Source organism: Microtus pennsylvanicus, chromosome 5, assembly GCF_037038515.1.
Source record: "Microtus pennsylvanicus isolate mMicPen1 chromosome 5, mMicPen1.hap1, whole genome shotgun sequence".
NCBI lineage: Eukaryota > Metazoa > Chordata > Mammalia > Rodentia > Cricetidae > Microtus > Microtus pennsylvanicus.
The window spans coordinates 114,288,098-114,311,115 of record NC_134583.1 but is presented as its reverse complement, the minus strand read 5'-3'; the positions used below and the strand labels follow the sequence as shown (position 1 = coordinate 114,311,115).

The 23,018-nt window shown below is 37.5% G+C and overlaps 1 protein-coding gene across 5 annotated transcripts in view; it reads right to left on the bottom strand.

The window, feature by feature from the left end:
- Kif20b (kinesin family member 20B) overlaps nucleotides 1-23,018 on the bottom strand; it is a 51,383-nt gene that overhangs the window by 3,649 nt on the left and 24,716 nt on the right. The window contains exons 16-31 of one of the 5 annotated variants that reach the window (XM_075973890.1): nucleotides 22,666-22,894; nucleotides 21,591-21,631; nucleotides 20,555-20,696; nucleotides 16,792-18,028; nucleotides 16,131-16,269; nucleotides 14,791-14,910; nucleotides 13,968-14,028; nucleotides 13,086-13,199; nucleotides 12,322-12,447; nucleotides 10,726-10,853; nucleotides 9,440-9,595; nucleotides 8,941-9,117; nucleotides 6,387-6,497; nucleotides 3,498-3,695; nucleotides 1,971-2,072; nucleotides 1,468-1,618 (exon numbers count right to left, since the gene is read on the bottom strand). In XM_075973890.1, the coding sequence (XP_075830005.1) occupies nucleotides 1,468-1,618; nucleotides 1,971-2,072; nucleotides 3,498-3,695; nucleotides 6,387-6,497; nucleotides 8,941-9,117; nucleotides 9,440-9,595; nucleotides 10,726-10,853; nucleotides 12,322-12,447; nucleotides 13,086-13,199; nucleotides 13,968-14,028; nucleotides 14,791-14,910; nucleotides 16,131-16,269; nucleotides 16,792-18,028; nucleotides 20,555-20,696; nucleotides 21,591-21,631; nucleotides 22,666-22,894 (3,232 nt within the window). The remainder of the gene's footprint in view (nucleotides 1-1,467; nucleotides 1,619-1,970; nucleotides 2,073-3,497; nucleotides 3,696-6,386; nucleotides 6,498-8,940; nucleotides 9,118-9,439; nucleotides 9,596-10,725; nucleotides 10,854-12,321; nucleotides 12,448-13,085; nucleotides 13,200-13,967; nucleotides 14,029-14,790; nucleotides 14,911-16,130; nucleotides 16,270-16,791; nucleotides 18,029-20,554; nucleotides 20,697-21,590; nucleotides 21,632-22,665; nucleotides 22,895-23,018) is intronic. The other 4 variants (XM_075973891.1, XM_075973893.1, XM_075973892.1 and 1 more) reach the window with 4 other exon arrangements.

Below are 23,018 nucleotides of genomic sequence, written 5' to 3'. Positions count from 1 at the left end.
TTCTAACTGCAAAGGATTGAAATTCTTAATGAAGAAAAATAGAAATCAAGAATAAAAACGGTGTACTATACAATGCTGACAGGGCACGAATAAACAATTGATTAAAAATTAATTAACATTTAACATGAAGTGGGGGGAAAAAGAAGGAAGTAACAGTGAGACCCTGGCATCTTTGATGGCTTGGAGGTCTCCCCACAGCCGGGTCCATGTGTGGTAAGCCTGCATTAAAAGCCAGGTGGTAAAGCCAGACCTGACACATCCAACCTAGGGTCCTGCTACCTAGGAGTCCTGCACCTGGGAGAAAGGCAGGAAGAGCTCAAGTTTCAGACTAGCCTGTGCTATATTAAAAAAACTGTCTCAAAAACTCAAAACACTAAATAAACCAAATAAATGAATAAAAAAAGTGGTAGATTTACTTTGATACTCATATATCAAGATGTTCATACGACATAATCACAAACCTTTTATATATGTATCTGTGCGTGTGCTGTATGCGAGCACACACACACACACAAAATTGTTAACAGTGGATAGATCTGAAGAAGTAGAGACTAAACATTTTTAAATTTCCTGCTGAGACATTAAAGGCACTCAGTCAAGAAAGTTTGACAACCTGCAGTTAGCCTTGACAAAGCACTCTCTGTTTCAATTCAACTATGATTTTAGCCTTCCTTTACGTTCCCATCTCCCCCACTTCTGGTCTCTAATTTATCTTATTGGTGCCACTCAGATAATCCAACAAAACCTCTCCACACGCTCTCCTCTACCTAGAATTACATGTATATTTTATACTGTTCTCTATTCTACCAGCATTAAAACTATGCCCTCTAATGAATACACACATCTGCATGTATACAGAAATACATAATACATATTTCAACAAAGACATTATACAACATGTCCACTTTATAGGTCACTGTTACTCCATGGGTCTCTGCATGAGTTCCTGCCCTAACATCCTTCAATGATGTGCTGTGATATCAAATTATAAGTAAATAAACCCTTTCCTCTAAATTGGTATGATATATATGTGGATAGTTATTATTTACAGGTATGTAAGAAAAAACAAAATCATCACAAGGACACATAATACTAACAGTGATTACTTTCATAGGGTCAAAGGGTACAATTCTATATTTCTATGCCCACATCCCACTTCTTTCCTAAAGTTTCCCAGAATTCCTCATTATTATGATGGGTTTTCTCTCTTCTCCACAGTATCCAACCACTTTATTTTACCTCTGCCATATTAAACAGCTTGCTCTATCTGAATAATTACTTAAATGTGAGCCTTTCTACTCCAATACATAGTGAACACTAGGAACATCATCTTTTCATCCGACTTTTCCCACAGTATCTAGGATAAGACAATGGCTGCCTGCTCTAGGCATTAGACGAGAGCACATGCAACCAGGCAATAGAAATGCCCTATGTGCATTAAAAAGGCCATTTAACTTTTCCACAAACCTTTGGATTGAAGAATTGTTGGAGAATGTTGCAAGAAGTCTCCAAATTTCTGTAGTGTTCCCTCTCTTTTTTTAGAGGTCATATCTGCAGTAACTGTAGGTGCCTGGCTCCGTAAAGAATATGTTTTCTTCGATGATGGATGTAAGGAAACCTAAGAAAAAAAAACACTTTCTGTCACTAATAATAAAAAACATTACATGGAAACAGTTACTGCCACAGTTAAATGAAGGAACTTGGGATTAAGTTTGTGTGTTAAGATCAAAGGGCTAAGCAACTGCATAGTGAGTCTGATGCTAGAGCAAGCAGAAGCGACACAGGAAGAAATGCCCGAGTGGGCAAATGCTAAAGGTGTGTCCAAATGTTAATTCCATGTGTATGAATGGAAGATAAATTGAGTTGTAATTGGACATAACTAAATTTTGGAAAACTACTATCATATCTTACCCCTATACCCCCACTTTATCAAGTAAACTACAGAGACGTTAACTGGAGCAAGGACAAACCTTTTGATCCTTTTTCAAAGAAGAATTTCTATGTTCTGAAGCAGAGAACTGCACATTATTTCTGGGTGTAGAATTCTTCTTATTTTCGCATTTCACCAAGTCCTAGAAGTAATAAATTTCAGCACTGTTTACTTTCTTGATAATAATTTCTTTAGACTCCAAAAGATTTGTCTATAAATGCTACATTAGTAATTAGAATAGTTTTTCTTAAACTGAGGCAGTTTGAGATCAAAAATTAATGCCAATGTTAGAAGATGCAGCATGGAAAGTTGAAGAGTAATCATGGGAAGAAAAAAAAAAAGATGGCAACTGGACCATGTTATTTGGAGAGCGCAGTAAAGAGCTTCTGGGAGTATTTACTGGAACAGAACACAGCACTTTTATAGCACTGCTGAACAGATTTTCCCAATTGCCAAAGGGCAGATTTATTATAACAATGAAGATGTAACAAAATCAGATAACATTTCACATTTCAACATTACAAAACTACAACAATCAGAAAATCTTTTCTGAGATACACATGAAGAATATATACCAGGGAAATAAATAAACTATATTTCAGCTTTCCCTTCTGAATGCTAGGGAAAAATGTATCAAGAAAAAAAAATCAATGTAGCTCAGAAGATGATGACATTCAAATATTTTAATCATAATCAAAATATGTCTATAAAATAAATAAGCACACAGATGTCTTCAGAAAGCTAACCACTAAGACTCAAGGCACTCCAGGTATCACAGAGAAGCTATGCTCACTAATACCCACTCAGGGAATGTATTACCTGACAGCCAGGAATGGGAACTACTAATTTTGCTCTTCTAGCAGCGTGAAAACATACCACTCTTTAAAGAAGTACAGGAAAGTTGAAGAATTTTTTTTTGGTCAAACATTTTAAGCTTAAAACAAGTAACTTTAAGGTAAATACCATCTATTATGTGCCTCTAACAGAAAGAGAGAAAGCACTCATATGCTACTTTGGAGAGAACTGAGGATCAGAGTGACTCCCCACACCAATGTGGCTAAGATGCAATACCAAGTCTGGCAGCCCTACCACCAAGGAGTTGCACTAACAAGTTATAAACCTTTAATTTACCACTACTACATGAAGATCCAAATCCTAATACTGGCTGATGGAAAAAGAATTTATTTTCCAAAACTTCCCATGATCATAGACTTAAGATTTAGTTAAATGGCAAAGACACTGATCAAGCTAGTCTGTCATTTTAATTTCTCTAATTTCTTTATCGAACATTTCTCATCCCACTGAAGGTAACCTAACTAGTATGGTATAAACCAGTATACTGAAGTGTCTGGTAAAATTCACATTATCTGACCTACTACGGATGAAACGAAGTAAGGAACGAAGTAGTAAGCACAGCTTTCTGAGGACTATGAAGCTCTTGCATCATTCCTAAACATCCGTAAGTTGTGATGACGGGTCTCTAGAACGAGCAGCAGACTTAACTATAACAACAACTGAGCCTAATAACAATATTCACTTGCTAAGTTCACCCATCAGGTAACTATACCTCCTCCATTTCATTACTTTTCCTCTTCCGTGCCTTGGGAATCTTAATTGTGACGGGTGTAGCACAGCCAGGGTGCTTCACTGCCATTCTGTTTGGCTGCAAAGGTGTAAACTGAATCTCCAATTCAGGCTTTGGAAATCGCGTGCTTTGCACATTTTCTGTTGACACTTCACAAGAGTCAAGAACTACTGATCCACCCTACCAAAAAGAAAAAAAAAATGGAAAGGGTCATTTATTTTTCTAACATGGATTTATAAATGACAAAGAATTAATTTTCTCAAATTAATTGAAAGTTATTCAAGACAATGACTTGAGAAAGATAAAGGACCATGCATTACCCCAATTTTTATGATCCTAAGAGCTTTATATTTAAAGGATTATTGGATCTTATTACAAAACCTGCTAAGTCAGAAACCTCCAAGAAAGAATTTGATATTTCAAACAAGCACTCAAATTACAACAGATTTAACTCTAGCAACAAATTTTTTGACTTTTTCCATTTAAAAAGGGAGTCTTTTATTTCTCCTTCTCTTTGATGATTCCCATGGCTACTAGACGTGACAGGAGAACATGATGGTCACGTACACTCACAGGAAGCACCGTCACTTGCATCCTGCTCCCTTGCCCACTTGGCAAGTTTTCAGGATACTTTTCCTATTGAAAATGTCCCAAATCCAAACCCAGCCACTATAGTATAAGCTCAGGCTATAAGCAGAGGTCACACATACTTCTTTTCAATTATCACTATACAAAATGAGTCACTTGGGCTTTCAACCTCATTGACAGATTTCACACAAACAGTAAAACTACACCAAAGAGAAAGTCAAATTTGACTCCTGCAAAACCATGAAATAGACAATAACTGCTACAATTATCAATAGGAAACTAAAACCAAGAGATTTTAGGACAAGTATATAAATTTATAGAGAAAGTAATGTTCCATCATAGTAACTGTGAAGGTCTATTCCACCTTAACTGGAGGTCAGAGTTTGAGCTTATTTTTGTTCTTTCAAAGTTGACAACAGGTACTTCTACACACCCTGACCTAGGGTGTGGTTACTTGGTGTTTTGGACATTAAGATGGCCCATAGAGGTGGATCCTCTCCTCCCTGACCAAAGTCAGAGAACTCAAGCCTATTCCTGCTCCTTCTTTTAAGATAGGAGGTTAGAAATAGGGAGTGGCTGCCTATAGGATACTGGTCTAGGGTGTGTTTGCTGCATGTCCTGCCCAAAACATCAAAAGTTTTACTCAGGAAACAATGGTTTTATGTCTCAAGTATTGAAGCAAGCAAATGTTCTGGTTGTCCTTTGTGTTATATAAAGCAATCTTTTGCCTTCTCAGCACCCCCTTTTATTGGGGTATAAAATAAAAGCATATGAAAATTGGAACATGGGTGGATTCAATATTCAGTATACACTGAGTAGCCCTCTCGGTACTATCCTATGTCTCTGTGTTTCTTTCACATCTCTGTTTATCCTACCTAATGTTTCTAATCCACATGCCCCTACCCTGAAACATATGAGCCCATTGTGGCTGGACCACGACAAAAAGTCACCTCCCCAAATGCTTATGACATGTGACCAGAAAGAGATGAGCAGAAAGAATGGAAAGGCTTTTTTTGGGGGGGTGGGGGGGTAAGAACAAAGTATAATGGTGTCCATGTAGAAATGCCACCACAAAAACAAACTTAAAAAAAAATGGATACTGTCTATACAGGGCTGAATAGGTGTCCAGCAGTTAAGGGTGTTTGTTCTTTCAGAGGGCTCAGGTTTGATGCCCAGTACCCACATGGTGCCTCACAGCTGTAACTAACCCCATTCCAGGGGCTCTTCTAACCTCTGTGGGCACCAGTCATGCACATGGTACACAGATATACACACAGACAAAACACCCATACACATGAAATAAAAAATAATCTAAAAAATTGCTGTATGGATCAACTTTAAACTGTTTCGCAAACTCTTATTTGTATTAGTCACTAAAATCAAGACTAGAATACAAGAGAAAACCAGCGTGTAATTTTCCGAGAATTAAAATCTCTCCCATTCTCTAGTTACTAAGCTTCATTTCTCCCGCAAGCACAGCATGATACCATGTTCTCTAATCCACCCCCACAATATCCCAGGCAAAACACAATGTACCTTGGGGTTCCTTCTAAGGCTCCCTCATGAGTAACATCACTCTCTAATAGGAACTTGTCTCCAATATTCCTAACTCCTTGCTGATGGCAATTATGTCTCAAAATTCCCAATGCTAAGTAACTGTATTAAGTGTGTAAAGAAGAAATTTTGAAATAATTAAACTATTTTAGGTATCATAGAATATTTATGAATTCAGTAATCCAATCTGAGGAATTCTATCTTAAACACAAAACCCTAAACCCAATAAAAAAAAATACAGTGAGTTCATGTGGCTATTAGGTTGGCGATATTTACTACAATGGATACAATTTCAAAAGAAAGTTTTGAAATGAAAACAAATAATGACCTTTATTGTATCTTTTATGAGATAGTCTATTTCTGACCATCAATAACACTCTAAAGAGGAATAAAAGCCAGTGAGATGATCTGAGCTTGGTCACCACAGACTACATAAAGGTGGCAAAAGAGAATCAGCTTCACCAAGCTGTTCTCTGACCCCCACATGTGCTGTGTGGCAAGCATACTGCCCATCCAAAAAAAGACTTTAAACTAAAAATAATTAAGTACATAAGATAAATGCAATTTGGGGGTCTAATTTCTCAAGAGCCTCTACATTTCCTTCACATAGCTGAGCATACACATAGCTAATTATGTAGCAAGGTACCTGTTTGATTACATTATATGTGCAAGTGCGGATGAATAGCAGGTAAAGAGAGCAAAGAACTGGTGGTATTATTGATTACCAACCTCTACTGCATTCCTAGAAATTTCAAAACTTGTTGATTGAGGTTCAGTTTCAACTCCACCAAGATCAAATGAACCATTATGTTCAGGCTTGACATTCATGGTTTGGTTTTCCTGAAATAAGAAAATCATTTTTAATATGAAAATAAACACGTATCACAGAATTTCAAAAATTAAGACTTGTACAGACTAATTATTAGAAATGCAGACTTCAATAAACCACTTTTCATTTCTTCAACATTTTCACCTTTAGACTAGGGAAAGGCTGGACATCTTACCAGCCTTTTGTGAGTCAGACACAGATGAGATTTGAAAAACTAAATCCACTTGCCATTCTACTTGTTCTGACTGTCTAGCTAAGTTTGAAAGAGTCACTTTTAGCAGGACATAGCAGTAAATGGTTGTGATCTGCATTCAGGAGACTGGAGCTAGAGGATCAAAAGTTCAAGGTCATAGTAAGACCCTACCTCAAAACGCAAAAAAAAAAAAAAAAAAAAAAAAAAAACCAGGCCTGATAGGGTGGTACAGCAGGTGAAAACTACTGCATCTCAGGCCTCGTAGCCTAATATCTTTGGAAGCCATGCTAAAAGGAAAGAAATAGGACCCCAAGGTTATCTTCTGACCTATGCAGTAAGTGTGGATTTGTCTCTGCATGGCCTCTATTTTCTGAACAGTGACAGACCTAACCATGTTAAACGGCAGAGACAGAACTTAGCTGGGAATAGACCCTCAATTTTCCATAAAATAATTCTTGAAAAACTATATGATTTAGCAAGTAAAGACTCATACCACCAAGCCATAACAGACTGACGTTAAGTTTGATCCCATAACCTACACAGTAGAGGGTCCTATGGTTATCCTCTGACCTCCACAAACATACTGTGGTCTGTATGTGCATGTGCATGCGCACACACAAACACTAAAAAATAAATATCTGTAAAATAAAAAAGTAAAACACCTAGAGGCCACTTAGTAATGCAACCACAGCCTTAAGAATAGAAAGAGAAAATAGTAACAAATCTTTTCCAAAAAGCCATTCTTCATGCTATTTTCCTATAAGATAGGACATATTCCAAAACCTTACTTATGTGACTCATAAAGAAATATTACATGTTTAGTTTAATAAATTCTCATGCTTATCTTAGCACAGCCATCAGAATGTCCCATGTCACCTCTTTAGCACTAGCGACTAACAGATTCCACTACATTCACAATGAGGACAGAAACTCACGAGCCAACACTGGCTTCCCGGGTGATACGAACTGTACTAATTTCTTGAGTCTAAGAGACAGTGATCCCTATATCTTATTGATTAGTTTATCTATTTTGAGATAAAGTCTCATTATGCAACCCTGCCAGGCATGGAGTTTGCTATGTAGACCAGGCTAGCCTCAAACTCACATAAATCCACCTCTCCCTGCCCCTTCTCCCCGAGCTCCAGGATTGTGCACCATAACTGGTACATTACTCATTTTAGATAGCTGAGAAATGCTCCAGTATTTCCCACCAGGATCCTATAGTCATAGTTAGTGATTAGCACTCAACACCTAGCTTTTCTAACTTCCTGTTCTGTGTTAATATATTACACAGTATACTATAATATTATATAGTATATTAACATGATACTACCTCTTTTTATAGGAAGGTTTTCTTTCCAAATAATCACTAAGTGATTTAATGCATAACACACATAAACATATACACCACATGCATGAAATCTGGTTCTATAACCCAGGCAAGCCTTGATCTTGCAATCCTTCCACCTCAGTTTCTAAAATGCCAAGAACTCTGGTATGCACAACCATGCCTGACTAGAACAGCAGATTTGCTTGTTCTGCAGTACTTTGAACTGAATCCAGAACTTTGTACACACGCGTCAAGCCTTCCAACACTGAGCTACACATTCCCCAGACTTATTCATTCAGAAAGTCTACCTTCAGATACGCCCTGACTCTGTTTATCAGAATGTCGCTATCCACAAAAGCACAAGCTCTCCATTTAGGATTTTCAACACCACCTACAACTCACAATGCCTCCCCATCACTAGACTTACTTTAAAAACATTTTGTATCTTCACATACTAAACTAAGAGTTGGCTAGACTAGGTGCATTGGTGGTACATGCCTTTAATCTCAGCAATGACAGGTATATCTCTGAGTTCCAGGACAGCTAAAGCTAAAATGAAACCACCTCAAGTTGGCTTTAATTAATTAAATTTAATTAAGGGTAGGTCCAATTACTTAAGTGTCACTAAAATTTCAAGCTCAACTACATTTCTACAATTCCAGGATGAGGATTAAGATAATCCTAAATTGCAAACTTCCTAACTATTTTAATCTGGGAAGCATGAACAAGCTATTGAGAAAAAAAATGTTATGTTTTGGTCATTGATGAATCAACTATAATGATAAACCTGAAAATTCAAAAACCATGAAAAATGGTACCAAAAATGTTCAAGCTTTTGGTTCTTCCTGATGCAGTGAGTAAATAAGCTGAGAAGTAATTTTAAAGAAGTATCATCTCAACAAGGAAGTATAGAAGGAGTGAGTGCACTGACTGGCCCCGAGCTCTCTGCTGCAGCCCTTTTCAGTTGCTGGATTTCCTCGTCCTTGTGCTTGCTGCTGGCCAGCAGCGCCTTCATCTGCGCCTCCACGGCAGTGACCAGCTGGTCCCGCTCCTCTCTCCACTTCTCAAGGTCACCAGTTTTCTCTGCCAGTTGTGCTGTCAGGGTTTCCTAGTCACAAGCACAAACAATAGTGAAGTATAATGACGAAGGCAAGACAATACCAGAAATGGAACCCACCACCTTGGTCCATAACTTAAAAAGTTAATCTAAAACTTTTAACATAAATTTTTATAATGAATCTAAGAATGCTTTTGCATTAAATATAACATGTTGAGTATAGAATATACTATGCATTTGTGTGTAAATAAAATGCTTATAAAATGGGAAGAGGATACCTTACAAAAAGACAACCTGCCCACAAAAAGAATTAGAGTAGCTTTAACAAACCAAGGAAAAAGATAAACTATATTTAAGCATCAGTGCTACCAACCACTTCAATCTGCAGCTTTAAACAGCGCTCCCTGTCTTCAGCATATTTTTTCATTTCTCTATTTCGTAGATTTTCAGCTTCTTTTGCTTGAGTGGTAAGGACGGCCTTTTCTTCTAACCACTTCTTTCTATCAGCTTGATATTTCTCTTCGGATTCCTAAAGTAAAGATGATAAAAGCTATTTTCACATGACTAAGTAGTAAGTTTCAATATTTTGATGCAATCTACCCATTATTACCATTTTGTTTTTTGTTTTTCGAGACAGGGTTTTTCTGTAGCTTTGGTTCCTGTCCTGGAACTAGCTCTTTGAGACCAGGCTGGCTTCGAACTCAAAGAGATCTGCCCACCTCTGCCTTCCGAGTGCTGGGATTAAAGGTGTGTACCACCACACCACCTGGCAATTTTTTTTTAATAAGGGTTTTTTTTTTATGTATACAATAGTCTGTCTTTGTGTATGCCTGCAGTTCAGAAGAGGGCACCAGACCTTATTATAGATGGTTGTGAGCCACCATGTGGTTGCTGGGAATTGAACTCGGGACCTTTGGAAGAGCAGGCCATGCTCTTAACCACTGAGCCATCTCTCCAGCCCCATAAATATAAAATAAGATTTCTTTTATGTAGCATATGGTCATGTTTCAATGTTCAGATATACAACTCTATTCCAATCAGTAATCAAATATGGAAAAAGTTATCAATAATCAAAATAATTCTCCCAATGGCCATCTTCTCCAGTGCAATATTTGCTAGGTAAGAAATGGAATAGAAAATTAGCGACAACTTGAAAATTACATACACATTATCAGGGAATGGACTAAAGTACTAGCGGCAAAATCCTGTCACCTCAAAGATAGACCTAGAACCCAAGCTTTAAAATAAATATACATGGTGGCAGACATCTGCAATCCCAGCACTCCTGTGGCAGAGAGAGAATTACCACAAACTAATGAACCAGCTAGTCTGAAGAAGCTGCTTAGTAGCCGAAATGAGACTCTGCCTCAACAACTGCTGAAAGTTGTCCTCTGACTTCCACACACGCAAAGTCAATTACAAATATAAAACATAAAATTGAGGACACAATCACTGTGATTTCTTTGGCTCATAATAAATTATGTCTTGGGAATTTTCCCCAGGATATTTTCAAAGTGCACTGAAAGTTTCTTCTCTATTTTATTACTAAGCACCATGTATTATTTCACCCCACAAAACTAGCTATAAAATACCAAATCCTGAGTTATCTTATCAGAAATACAATGGCCAGAAAAGGGGGAGAGAGAGAAATGTTACTACCTGCAGCTCATCCTGAAGTTTACTGAGCTTCTTCGTAAGTGCGTCTGTGTCCTCCACAGGGTCTTTATTTGACCTTTCACTACTTCTAGCTTCTAGATCTTGGAATTTTTCTTTCCATTTATCCAATTCTAATTTTAAAATACACACAATGTTATGGTATGCAGCAATATGTATGGCTGGTCATAAATAGATAAACAAACAAACAAGCAAGCAGAGACCAAATACAGACCAAGACGGGACTAAAATTATTCTAACAGCTGAACTTTAAGCCTTCTCACCAAATTCTTTAAGATTTTTTTTTTTTTTTTTTTTTTTTTGGTTTTTTCGAGACAGGGTTTCTCTGTGGTTTTGGAGCCTGTCCTGGAACTAGCTCTTGTAGACCAGGCTGGTCTCGAACTCACAGAGATCCGCCTGCCTCTGCCTCCTGAGTGCTGGGATTAAAGGCGTGCGCCACCACCGCCCGGCCTTTAAGATTATTTTATTTGTCTCTTTTTACATGTAAGTATACATGTGTGTATATGTATCACATATGCATGGTACACAAGGAAGTCAGAAGAGAGCATCAGATTCCCTGGACCTAAAGTTATTGATAGTTGTAAGCTACTACATGGGTACTGGGAACCAAACCCGGGTCATCAACAAGTACAAAAAACGTTCTTAACATCTGAGCCATCTCTGCAGTTACCCTCACCAAATCCTTAGTGAAGAGAAACTACAGGGATTTCTCATGTGCCCAAAGATTATTAAGTACTGAGCATACATTTATTTTAATCTGAAATTATGATACAATTCTTCAAGCGCTCAAGAAAGAAAAATTCTATCTATGAATGACTAGGAAAGTAGAACTTCATCCACCAGCACACGATCCAGGGTTCACAGAGTACTCTCACATCATCATAACACTATGTGCAACTACAAACACGCCACATGCCAGTCATTATCAGACTAACAAAGCAAATGTACAAAATTACATGTAAAAACTGTCATAAAAATAAGCATATACATTTCTTCCCTTTTGTACCAGACTATAATTAGCTTAATTAGTAAGTATTGTAATTTTCTATACATGCTAGAAAAATGGATGGTGTTAACAATGGAATCAATACTTAGTGAGATTAACAAATTAATGTTAAAAGCTTGCAGATACAAATCAATCAAAGCTTGCTTTTTCTCTGTAGAATTCTTTTTTATTTTATGTGGATGAGGAGTGATCAAAAGAGGTACTGAATCTCCTGAAACTAAAGAAAGATACAGATGGCTGATTGTAAGACACCATGTTGGTGCAAGGAACTGGAACCCTGAAAGAGTTCCAAGTGCTCTTAGTCACTGAGTCTTCTCTCCAGTCCCATCACGGAGTATTTTTTTTTTATGATATACAATTTTACTCAGAAAACAATTTTCATAACAGTGGAAAAGGCAGTCAAAAATAGTGTAAAGTTTATAATAATATAAAAATTATAATAATATAATTATTATAATATAATATAATAATATAAAAATAGTGTATTATTATAAACTTTACACTATTTTTGAAAAGGAAAAAAATCAAGGAAAATTAAAGCAAGAAAGTAAGTTTTGAGAGCAGTCTCACTTTACCCTTGGCTAGACAATCAGCTTCTTCTAACTTGGCCTCCAGCACTCGGTCTTGTTCTGCCTGAGTTTGCTCTTGCTCTTCCAGTGCCAATCGCATGTCTTCAATCACCTTCTCTTTAGCACTGAGGTCTGTTTGAGAAAAAAAAACTGTCAACAGTTCAATTCAAAATATCACAAAGAACTCAAATAATTTTAATAAACAACAATTCAGAAATGCGTACAATGAAAATACTGAAACTTAAAAACCTAAATACAAAAGTATATCCAACATTAATGAAAGACTTTGTTAAATAGCAGTCTTCCCAACTGGAACAGATTTTACACAATCACAATTGCACATGGCTGTTATATAGACGTGAACAGACTGATCCTAAAACTCATGCGGCAATATGCAGCACCAGAGTCAAAACATTTTTACAAATGAGACACAAAAATGAGTGGCCCCACATTTCCCAATTTGAAAACACATCACAATGTTGCCATAATACTGGCATGCTAACACGAAGACAAATGGATCAAAAATCAGAAATGAAAGACCAGAAAATAAATCATCACATTTACAGTTGATTTATTTTTCAATAATGGTACAAAGATAATGTACTAAAGGAAGGAACAGGAAGCCAGGAAGTGCAGACACATCCCCAACCTGCAGCAGTGCCATCATGTAAAAGACCTGTGCAAAACCAAGTCAGACCAAATCCCAGCACAGAGAGGGAAACTGGGCACAGTGTCCCACCCACAGCTGAAAAGCTACTGGCAACGGTTACCTGCTGGGAAAGAAAGGTCAGCTTTCTCTAAGAGGATCCTATCATCCCTGGGTAGTCTGCTTTGCTCCAGTGGAAGGCCACACATCCAAATATATAGTGGTAGCCCAAACTGGCCTTGGGGAGGGAAGGGAGAGAGAGAGAGAGAGAGAGAGAGAGAGAGAGAGAGAGAGAGAGAGAGAGGGAGAGGGAGAGGGAGAGGGAGAGGGAGAGGGAGAGGGAGAGGGAGAGGGAGATGGAGAGGGAGATGGAGGGGGGAGGGGAAAAAGAGGTGGAGAGAGAGAGAGGGAGAGGAGGAGGGAGGGAGAGGGAAGGAGAGAAGGAGGGAGAGAGGGAGGGAGGGAGGGAGGGAGGGAGGGAGGGAGGGAGGGAGGGAGGGAGGGGAGAAAGAGAGAAGGAGGGAGGGAGGGAGGGAGGGAGGGAGGGAGGGAGGGAGGGAGGGAGGGAGGGAGGGGGAGAGAGAGAGAGAGAGAGAGAGAGAGAGAGAGAGAGAGAGAGAGAGAGAGAGAGAGAGAGAGAGAAGGAGGAGACAAAGACAGAAACACACACAGTTAAGAGGGACATAAAAAGAAAGGTAGGGTGAATCTGAGAATTAGGAGAAGCGTGAAGATGATCAAAACATATGGTATGAAATTCTCAAAGTGCTAATAAAAGTATTTTTAAGACGCATTGGCCATTACCAAGAAATCAGTGTTGCACTGAATGAATATTATTTACTGCTTTTTTAATAATCAAGTTTAAGTTTAAAATTTAACCAGCAGAAGTAATGCTTTTCATCTTTGAAAACATACCTTTGGCTGCCATCATTTCAACATTTTTAAAGAAAAAATTATTGCAACTATTTAGAAGTCATTTTAATTCTAAAAGGAGGAACCCGGTTCTAACCTTTGCACACTCTCTCATACTGTTGTACTGTTTCTTCCATTTTGTGATTGTTTAACTGCTCCTAAAAAAATTAAGAATACAATTAAAGGCACATATAAATCAATACTTAAAAATAGTTAATAGTAGGTGTTGAAACACAGTCCAGGAACGTTGAGTGCTTCTGAAAATACTCCAAGAAAACAAGACAAGAATCTTGAGATCTGTTTCTTTAAAGCACGGAATTGTTCTTGGAATATGTTTTTGTTTTTGTGCACCTCCCAAGTGAGTTTACTTCAGATTACTGTCTTCTGTTGTTAGTCAATCAAATGTTTAAACTATCCGTTATATCTCTGGGAAAAACATGGTTTTGCCACATGTGGCTTCTCCTTGTGACTGTACACAGATTGAACCCACGAGAACTTTACTCATATGGCCTTTCTTAACCTTCAGAGTATAAACTCTGAGGCTCTGAATAAAGATGACTAATGCAGGAGACTTCAGTCCACCTCATTCATGCAAGTTCAATACAATTCTAACTATACTCCAATCCCTCTCCAGTTCATCACAATCTCTACAGTCTATTTTACAATGGATCATTACAGATCTGGCTGGAGTGTCTGGATCTTAACAAAACAATCATATGGTACTAAGGTCTGGTGGCTTGAGAAGACATGACTTGCTACAAGGTCAGGATCAAGACTACAAAGTGACACTCTATCATAATGCAAAAGACAAGACCAAATTTTAATACTGTAAAAAAAAATGAATAAAAAACACACATTCTCAGTCAATAAAATCTAACAGGAGAATGGACCTCAAGCATCATTAACAACATAACTGCTACCTTGAGCTGCTGGATGGTCCGCTGTTTCATCTCTATTTCCTGAGAATACTGGTTTTTCTTTTTCTCCAGTTCATTAATTTTAATCCTCAATAATTTCTCTTCATCACGCATTACAGATACCTACAAAGCAAAATTTATAAGGCAAATTGAACATTTTAAAACTTTTTGCTGTTGTTTAAATTTTATGGCCACATCTTCAGATATGGTGCCCTTGAAACCCACAGAAAAGTACAGACAACGCTAAAGGTAAACACATTACGAAGTGACACAGGTTCAGCTACTTTTTCTACTTCTGGTCTAAGCATGCTTTCCCTAATACTTTGTTCTTCCTTACTCTTTCTTCAGAGTTTCTTCTCCCCAGCAAGTGGCTTCCTGTGACACATGGACAATCTCCCTCTTAACTCAAGCAGTATTACTTTTCCCTCTTCTCTTTAGGAAGCTGCCAAGATGTACAGCTTGCCTGCTAAGTAAAGGAGAGGGGTGGGAGAGGAGGGAAGGGGAGAGGAAAGAAAGATTCTTAAGATGTTTACAATTTTTTTTTTCTTTCTCTCTCTCTCTCTTTTTTTTCCCTTGCTCTTTTGGATTTGAAGATAGGATTTCTCTGTGTAACAACCCTGGCTGTCCTGGATCTCACTCTGTAGATCAGTCTGGCCTTGAACTCAGAGATTCACCTGCTTCTGTCTCTCAATTCATAGAAAGATACAGGGGGTAAAAAATCTAGAGCAAAAGAAAGTAGACAGCAAAAATATGTAACTGGTTACATGTACTAACTTCAAAGAAAATGACTAGAAGAAATGGAATGGATTTTTTCCCCTTCCTAACTACTTCTTTGTATGTTACACATTTGAATTGTGTAACTAAATTCTCTATTTTGAAATTATGGTCATCTACAGTCATACCACAATCAAGGTACCAAATCCCATCTAAATTAAATTATAATGAAAATTTAAGTCACTCTTTATAACCTAAATATGAAATAGAAATAAAACTACTTTCTGTTTTTAGAGAAACATGAATTTTACACTTTTTAAGGAAAAGATTCTAGTCCTGTATCTAAAGAGTATATATTTTTACATACATGCATGCACAAACCTTCATATGGAGAAAGGTTCACTACCTGCAGCTGGCGAGGATCATTTCCAAAGCCATGATATCCACATATTTTTTTCATCATGCTAACCTTCAGTTTATTTAAGGTGGCTGCCTATTTCCTAATTAATGGCAGTCATCATTTTTAGAAAAATTTAAGTTCACAGATTTCAGTCTAATCCTAAACTTGAAACCTAGGGGAGAAAATCTATACCACACTAAATTGCCAAAGGACTTTTCATAAAACCTACCTCCTTCTGTACCTGCTCAATCTGCTTTTTGGCATCAGTGAGTTTCTCTTTCAGCTCAGCATAATCTTCCTCCTTCCTCTGAAGATCTGTTTGGAGATTCTGAGTAAGAACATGGTTTGCAGCAAGCTCCTCTTTCAATCTAAAAAGGAGTAAGAATCACAAAATACTTGTCTAAGGTGAGGCAACATGAGCTGCTTAGGATCCCTGTGTGAAATGGGAACAAGTGGTACAGAACTACACATTTTCACATGTAGACTGTGTAAACCAGCAATGAGTGCCTCAGAGGGTGTCATGTGGGCTCTTAGGAGTATAATTTTCACATACAACTTTAGTTTCTAGAGGTTTATGTGAACCAAGTTCAAGTGCTTCACTCATCATCTATTCTATAGTCTGCCAATTAATACGTCCTCTAATTCTTCAGATTTATGGAGAAAAATGAATGTTTGGAGCCAGCAAGATGACAGTGAATAGAGGCATTTGCTGCCAAGTCTGATGACCTGAGTTCAATTCCTGGGGCTCACATGCTACAGGGAACAGGCTATCTCCCACAGGCTGTTGTTTGACCTCTGTAAACACAGGCACATGCACACAAACACACGAACAGACACACACACAGAATGTGAAATATTTTATATTTTAGATAGTTAAAGACTCAGCTCACTTTTTTGTTTCTTGTCTGCTAGTTTCTCTTTCTTCTTCCTTTAACTGAAGTGACTGTTTCATATCATGCAAATTATTTGTCAACTGTGTGATTTCTTCCTTCAACTTGATTTCCTTTTCATTTAAATCTTTGGTGCTTTTGATGTGATCCTGGTAATTTGCTTCCAATTCCTTCAGACTTGCTTCTAGCTTTAAGATGGCAGATTCCTTCTCTAAAATGCCTTGCTCTAATTCGGCTAAGCGCCTACACTCATCTTTCTGGGTCTCTACCATCATTTCAAGTTCCTTTACTTTTGCCTTATACCACGCAACATCCCGGGTAAGCTCTGAAAGAGTTTGCTCTCTTTCGGCTACAAGCTGTACTTGAACACCAAGACTAACACATTTTTCTTGCAGTTCTTCTCTGAGCTGCTGTATAAGACTTTCTTTCTCTTCCAGCTGGTGAACTTTATGCTTATCCTCACTCTCCTTAGCTTGCAACTCATTGTTCTCATCCCTGTAGCCTTTTACTTCCACCTGTAACTTTTCAATTTTCTCTTCCAGTTCCTGAATCTGGTAAGACTTTTTGGAGGAGGCCTTCACAATCTCTTTACATACTTCCCAGATGGCTTCAATACTAGAGTGGAAGGAACTTTCCCTACTGAGCTCCTGAATATGATAGTCTTTAACCCCTTTGCTTGACAAGTCATTACTTGGAAGATGTAGTGATGTGTTCAGCAAATTATCCCCTTCAGGACCATTTGACAGATCCTGGAGATAAAGTAAATCTATTTTTGAAATATGAGAAGGTGAATCAAGCGACCGTAGTTGATCTATTTTTGTTTGCATTAGCTGTATCTGTGAAACATTGTTTGTGATGCTTCTTGTAGCAGTTTCCATCTTCTGTGACAATTTCAGGATCCTTTCCTCCTGCTCTTGGTTCACAGCTCTCTGTGTGTGTAACTCAGCAACCGTACTGTCATAACTGGCCTGGATTTGCTCCACCTTGGTCCTCAGAGACAAGTTCTTTTCTTCAGCGAAACAAAGCTGCTGCTGCAAACTCACAACCTGTTCATTTAATTCTGCTTTTTCCACCTTCTCACTTTTGAGTTCATTCTCACCAATAATTAAAAGTCTTTTTAACTCTTCGTTCTTTTCTTGTAAAATTCTAATGCCTACCCCACTCTCTGAAAAAGACTGTTCTATTTCTTCACTTTTCTTTTGATCTTCAGTGACAGGTGAACTAACAAGGATAAGCCCTTAAAGAGAACATTGATAACAATTTTATTAATCTAGCAAAACATAACAAAGCAACAGTGGCATATAAACCAACATTTGCAACACCAGAAACATCAAACTTCTAATGAAAAACTGAAAAGAACTTTTAAAAGAAAACGTATACAACTTAACCTACTTATATTAAAAAGTATAGCTCCAGGTCTGAGTTCCAAAACAAGTCTAACAAAACAATGGTTGTTACTTCTGAGTACTCACTTTCTTATCATTTCTAGTATTTATTATCTAACTTTATTCCACATAGCTTTATCAAACACCAAGTCAGGACAGAAGAGAGAAAATTTCAGTGACATTCTTCCTCCCCCTCCCCCCACCCAGACAAGGTTTATTGGTATAGGTTTGGTGACTGTCCTGCAACTAGCTCTTTTAGACCAGGCTAGCCTCAAACTCAGAGATCCGCCAGCCTCTGCCTCTCAAGTGCTGGGATTAAAGGGGTGTGCCACCACTGTCCAGCCTCAGTGACATTCTTTCTAGCAACCAACTATATCCAAAAGAACAGTTTCAAATTACAGTTACTATGCAATTGATTTACAAATTGAGCACCTTATTCAATTTCTTCATAGATCAAAGTATGAGAGAATTGAAACTGAGAAGTCATTCAAAATCAGAAGTTAGGGCATATGGCCTCACCTTTCACTCATGAGTAAACTGCTAAATCCTGAGTATTTCCTCAGATGGAAAAAGGAACAAGTGCTAATGGCTCCCAAGTTGTAGATATAAAGATCAAGGTAAGTGCTGTGCTTTAGAGATAAGACAGCTATTAACATAATATGGGAAAAAACACAGAGCTCAACTAATTAAACATGAATGCATGGCGTGTTTGCAGGCGCAATGTTTACATCTCTAGGGTACGGATAACTCTGCTGGCCCTTACTTTAAGACTAGTGCTAACAGGCTTAAATGATAGACTCAGCTGGTCAAGTGTTGGCGATGTAATCAAGAGGGCCCAAGATCAACCAAGAAAAAAAGCTGGGTTTCTTGGCACACACATAAAATCCCAGCACTGGGAAGGCTTACTGACTAGTTAGTCTAACCTCATCTATGATGCTAATCCTTCTGTACACTGTGAAAATGTGTTACTCTCATTAATAAAAAGTTGACTTGGCTGAAAGCTAGGCAGGATTTTCGGAGCAGAGAGAGTGTCAGGAAGGAGGAGTCAGCGGAGTCTAACCAGACTTAATAAGAACAAAACAAGCTTTGTGAACAACAGCATTTATCTCTGCTTGCTAAATGTAGGTGAATGTGAACACGTGAGTCACGCTCTGGCAGTCATTCCTTCTTCACCATGATAAAGTAGACCTTAAACAATGAACCAAAATAAACCCCTCCTTCCTGAAGTTGCTTTGTCACAGCAGTAACTAATATATGTCAATATAACCTTATTCCATTACATTAGACCAAGGTCTACTTCATTTAACATGGCCTAACTTGGGATACAGTTTTAATTAGTTATACAATTTTAAGTTTAAAATTTCTGGAGCTGGGGTAGATGGTTCTTCATGGAGAGCCAGGTTCAGTTCCCAGCATCCAGATGGTGGCTTAAGACTACCTGTAACTGCAGTTTCAAGGGACCTATTGCCCTCTTCTGACCAGTTAAGGCACCAAACACACATGTGGAGCACATACATATGAGCAGAAAGAATATCCATACACATAAAATAAATCATTAAAAAAATAAAAATATTTATAATGTATATTCTCTAACTTTAAAAAAAGAGGTAAAATTTTGGTATTGCCTGCTGGACAGTCCCTCTGTATCTCTTTTGATGCTGTTCTGCTGACAGTCTTGATATGTAGCCAAAGAAATCCTCAAACTCACAGACCTACGCCTGAGCATTCCTAGGTCTAGGATTACAGGCACACACCTCAACATCCAGCTGCTAACCCCACTTTCTTAAAAACTGTTGAACCTATTTTCAAAATTTTTCCTATGTTTGCAATTGATTGCAATTGATACTTTCTTAATTATTTCTCAAAGAACCAGTTTACCCTAAAGAGTCTAGCAACTCTACGATCTTGGGATTTGCTTCCCCTGCCCCATTTTTTTAAACCAATTTGACCTTTTTTAAGTATTTCAAAAAAAAAAACATCAATTTACATTATTTTCAACAAACTTTCTTCTAGCATTTTAAAATATAATTCAAGTACAATTTTTGTTAGTAATATTTGACTCAAAGTCTGTCAAACATCCCCTTTTTGTCCAAATGAATAAAAATGTAAAGTCAGGAAAAGAATGAGCAAAGGTTTAAGCAAAAACACATACTTGCTATGAAAATGAATTTTACCTACTAACAGCACAGAATGAAATATCAGAGAATGATAAAAGCTCAGTATCTAAAACCTTATTGACTAAATGAAAGACAATTTCATGTACACACATTCCCTGATAGATTAGATCATGGTATCTAGGTTTTCCTAAAGTATGTTCTTGGTCAGGCCATTTCCTGCTTGTGAGGCACCCCTGCAGGAGGCTGAGGTATCACTATTACCTTTCTTTGCTGGTGGTTCACCTTGCTGAAGTCCATCTTCATTTAATCTTTTCCTTCCTGGATGTGTCTGTGTTCTGGGGTCCTTGGGCATTGCAACTGTTTCATTACAAGTTGATTTACTGATGATTAAAGATGTATCAACCTAAAACAAAACAATTAATTACCTCTCATCCATTGATTCACAAATTTGATGAAACTCTTTGTAAGTTGCTTCTTAAGTTTGACCCTAAATAACTGAGGACTCTGGCAACAGAGAGGATTTAGATAAGTATCACTAACGTCACATTCAAAACATGTGCTTCAGATGCAATGGGAAAAGCTGTCGCCAGCTACTTAGGAGAATGTGGGAGGACTGTTCCAGTACACAAGTTCAAGACTAGTTACATACATACACTTTTATTCATCTATTTCCAGTAACCTAGCATGATAATTGGTAGATGGCAGGTGGTTTTGCCTGGAAAAAAAAGGGTTCCAGCCTTAAAAAAACCTAACACCTCATGTTCAGATAATCCAGGGAATGGTGACATTCAACATTTTAAAACACCCGACAATTTAAGATAAACAATATCACATTCTACTAAAAGAATATAACCTAGTATGTGATGACAGAATTCATTCCAAGATTGTCCAATAAAACTAAAAGACATGATCCCATTTGTATTAACACTTTAAGGAATGGAAGCTCTATATATACATAAATCTAGAAGTCTTGAAAAAACTGACAATGATTAAAAAATGGTAAACAGATGAAGTGACTGTTGACTTGCTTTTAAACATTTATTTTTAGTTATAAGTGTGTGCACACGTGTGCCTGTGCACACATACACTAAGTGCAAGTGCCGTGAAGCCAAAGGCTGAGTCCTCTGGAACTCCTGTACTGGCCTATGTCTCCAATTCCAACATCTGCATTCTTTGCAACACATTCATTTATTGTGGATTTTTTTAAAGTACGGTTTTAAATAAGCATAGAGCCATGATTTACACCCTTTCATTAATCCATTAAATTCTTACCACGACAAAGTAAAGCTCACATTACCTGACTTGATGTCTTGAGCCCTTGAACTAAAGAGTCTGATTCTGTGACGAGAAAGAACATTAATAAGAAAATTCTAAGTCTCTAAAAATAAAAAGCAATGAATGAATCACAGGCTACTAAATTATGTTAAATTCGGGAAAAGAAATTTGACACTGCAAATATTAAATTAAAAGACAATGATGCTTTTGAACAAACTGATGGACAGAAGCCATTTAGTAGAAACACAGTAGCGTCCATAAAAAAATAAAGAAAAAAGAAAAAGAAAAAATTTAACTCCTTTACGATTGGTCTTTAAGATTTCCTATAAATTAAGATTCTTGCTTTAGTTCTGGATTGATTTTCTGTTTGTTTGCTCTCATTTTGGGAGGTTTGCTCTAAAAATACTGACATAAAAACTAATAAATGTTTTAAAACTATTTATTTAGTTGTTTTTATTTGTGTGTGCACGTACACACATGTTGGGCAGGTACATCTGTACACCTGAATAAAGCAGAAATCAGCCTTGAGTGTACATCCTTAGGCATTGTCCACCTTGTTCTTTTATAGACAATCTCTATACCCTCAATTACGTTAGGCTGGCCACTCACAAGTTCCAAGGGCCTGTCTCTGTCCATATCCCCAGCAATGGAATTACAAAACCATGCCACCACATAAAGCTTGTTTTGTATAGGGCCTGGGTATCAAACTCGGGTCTTTATGCTTTCTACATGGCACCAACATTACTGAGCTATCACTGGTGGCACACACCTTTAATCCCAGGACGCAGGAGGCAAAGGCAGGCAGATTTCTGTGAGTTAGAGGCCAGTGTGGTCTACAAAGCGAGTTTCAGGACAGCTAGGGCTGTTATACAGAGAAACCCTGTCTCAACAAGCAAAAACAAAACAAAACACACACATATATATATATTTATGTATTTTTTATAGTAAATCACCATACAAATGATAAAAATGTTAAGATTTTTATATAGCTTAAAACATTTTCTGGTCACAAAGGTTTAAAAAAATGCACAAATCTCTATACTCCATTTTTTAATGTATTTGTAAAATGCAAATAAGGGTAAAACACATACACTTACCATTCTTTCTACTTTTTAGCTCTTCCTGGGCTTTAACTAATTCTTCTTTAGTTTGGGCTAATTCCTCTTTAACTTGATTAAATTTTAGCTGCAAACAAGCAATAGCTTCCTGGGGATCAGCAAGAGATGTAATATATAAATGAGCAAGTTCAGCCTGTTTCTTAATATCAGTGACATCATCTTGAAGAGAATCAATAATATCTTCAACTCCTACATAATTACGAGCTTCCTAAAAATAGCAGAAACCACACATCTACCATTAACAGTGGATTCATTTCATGTGGTAATACCTTAGACAGTTTTCAAACAGCAAAAACTCACAACTTAAAATTCTTTAAGTTACATGAAACCCC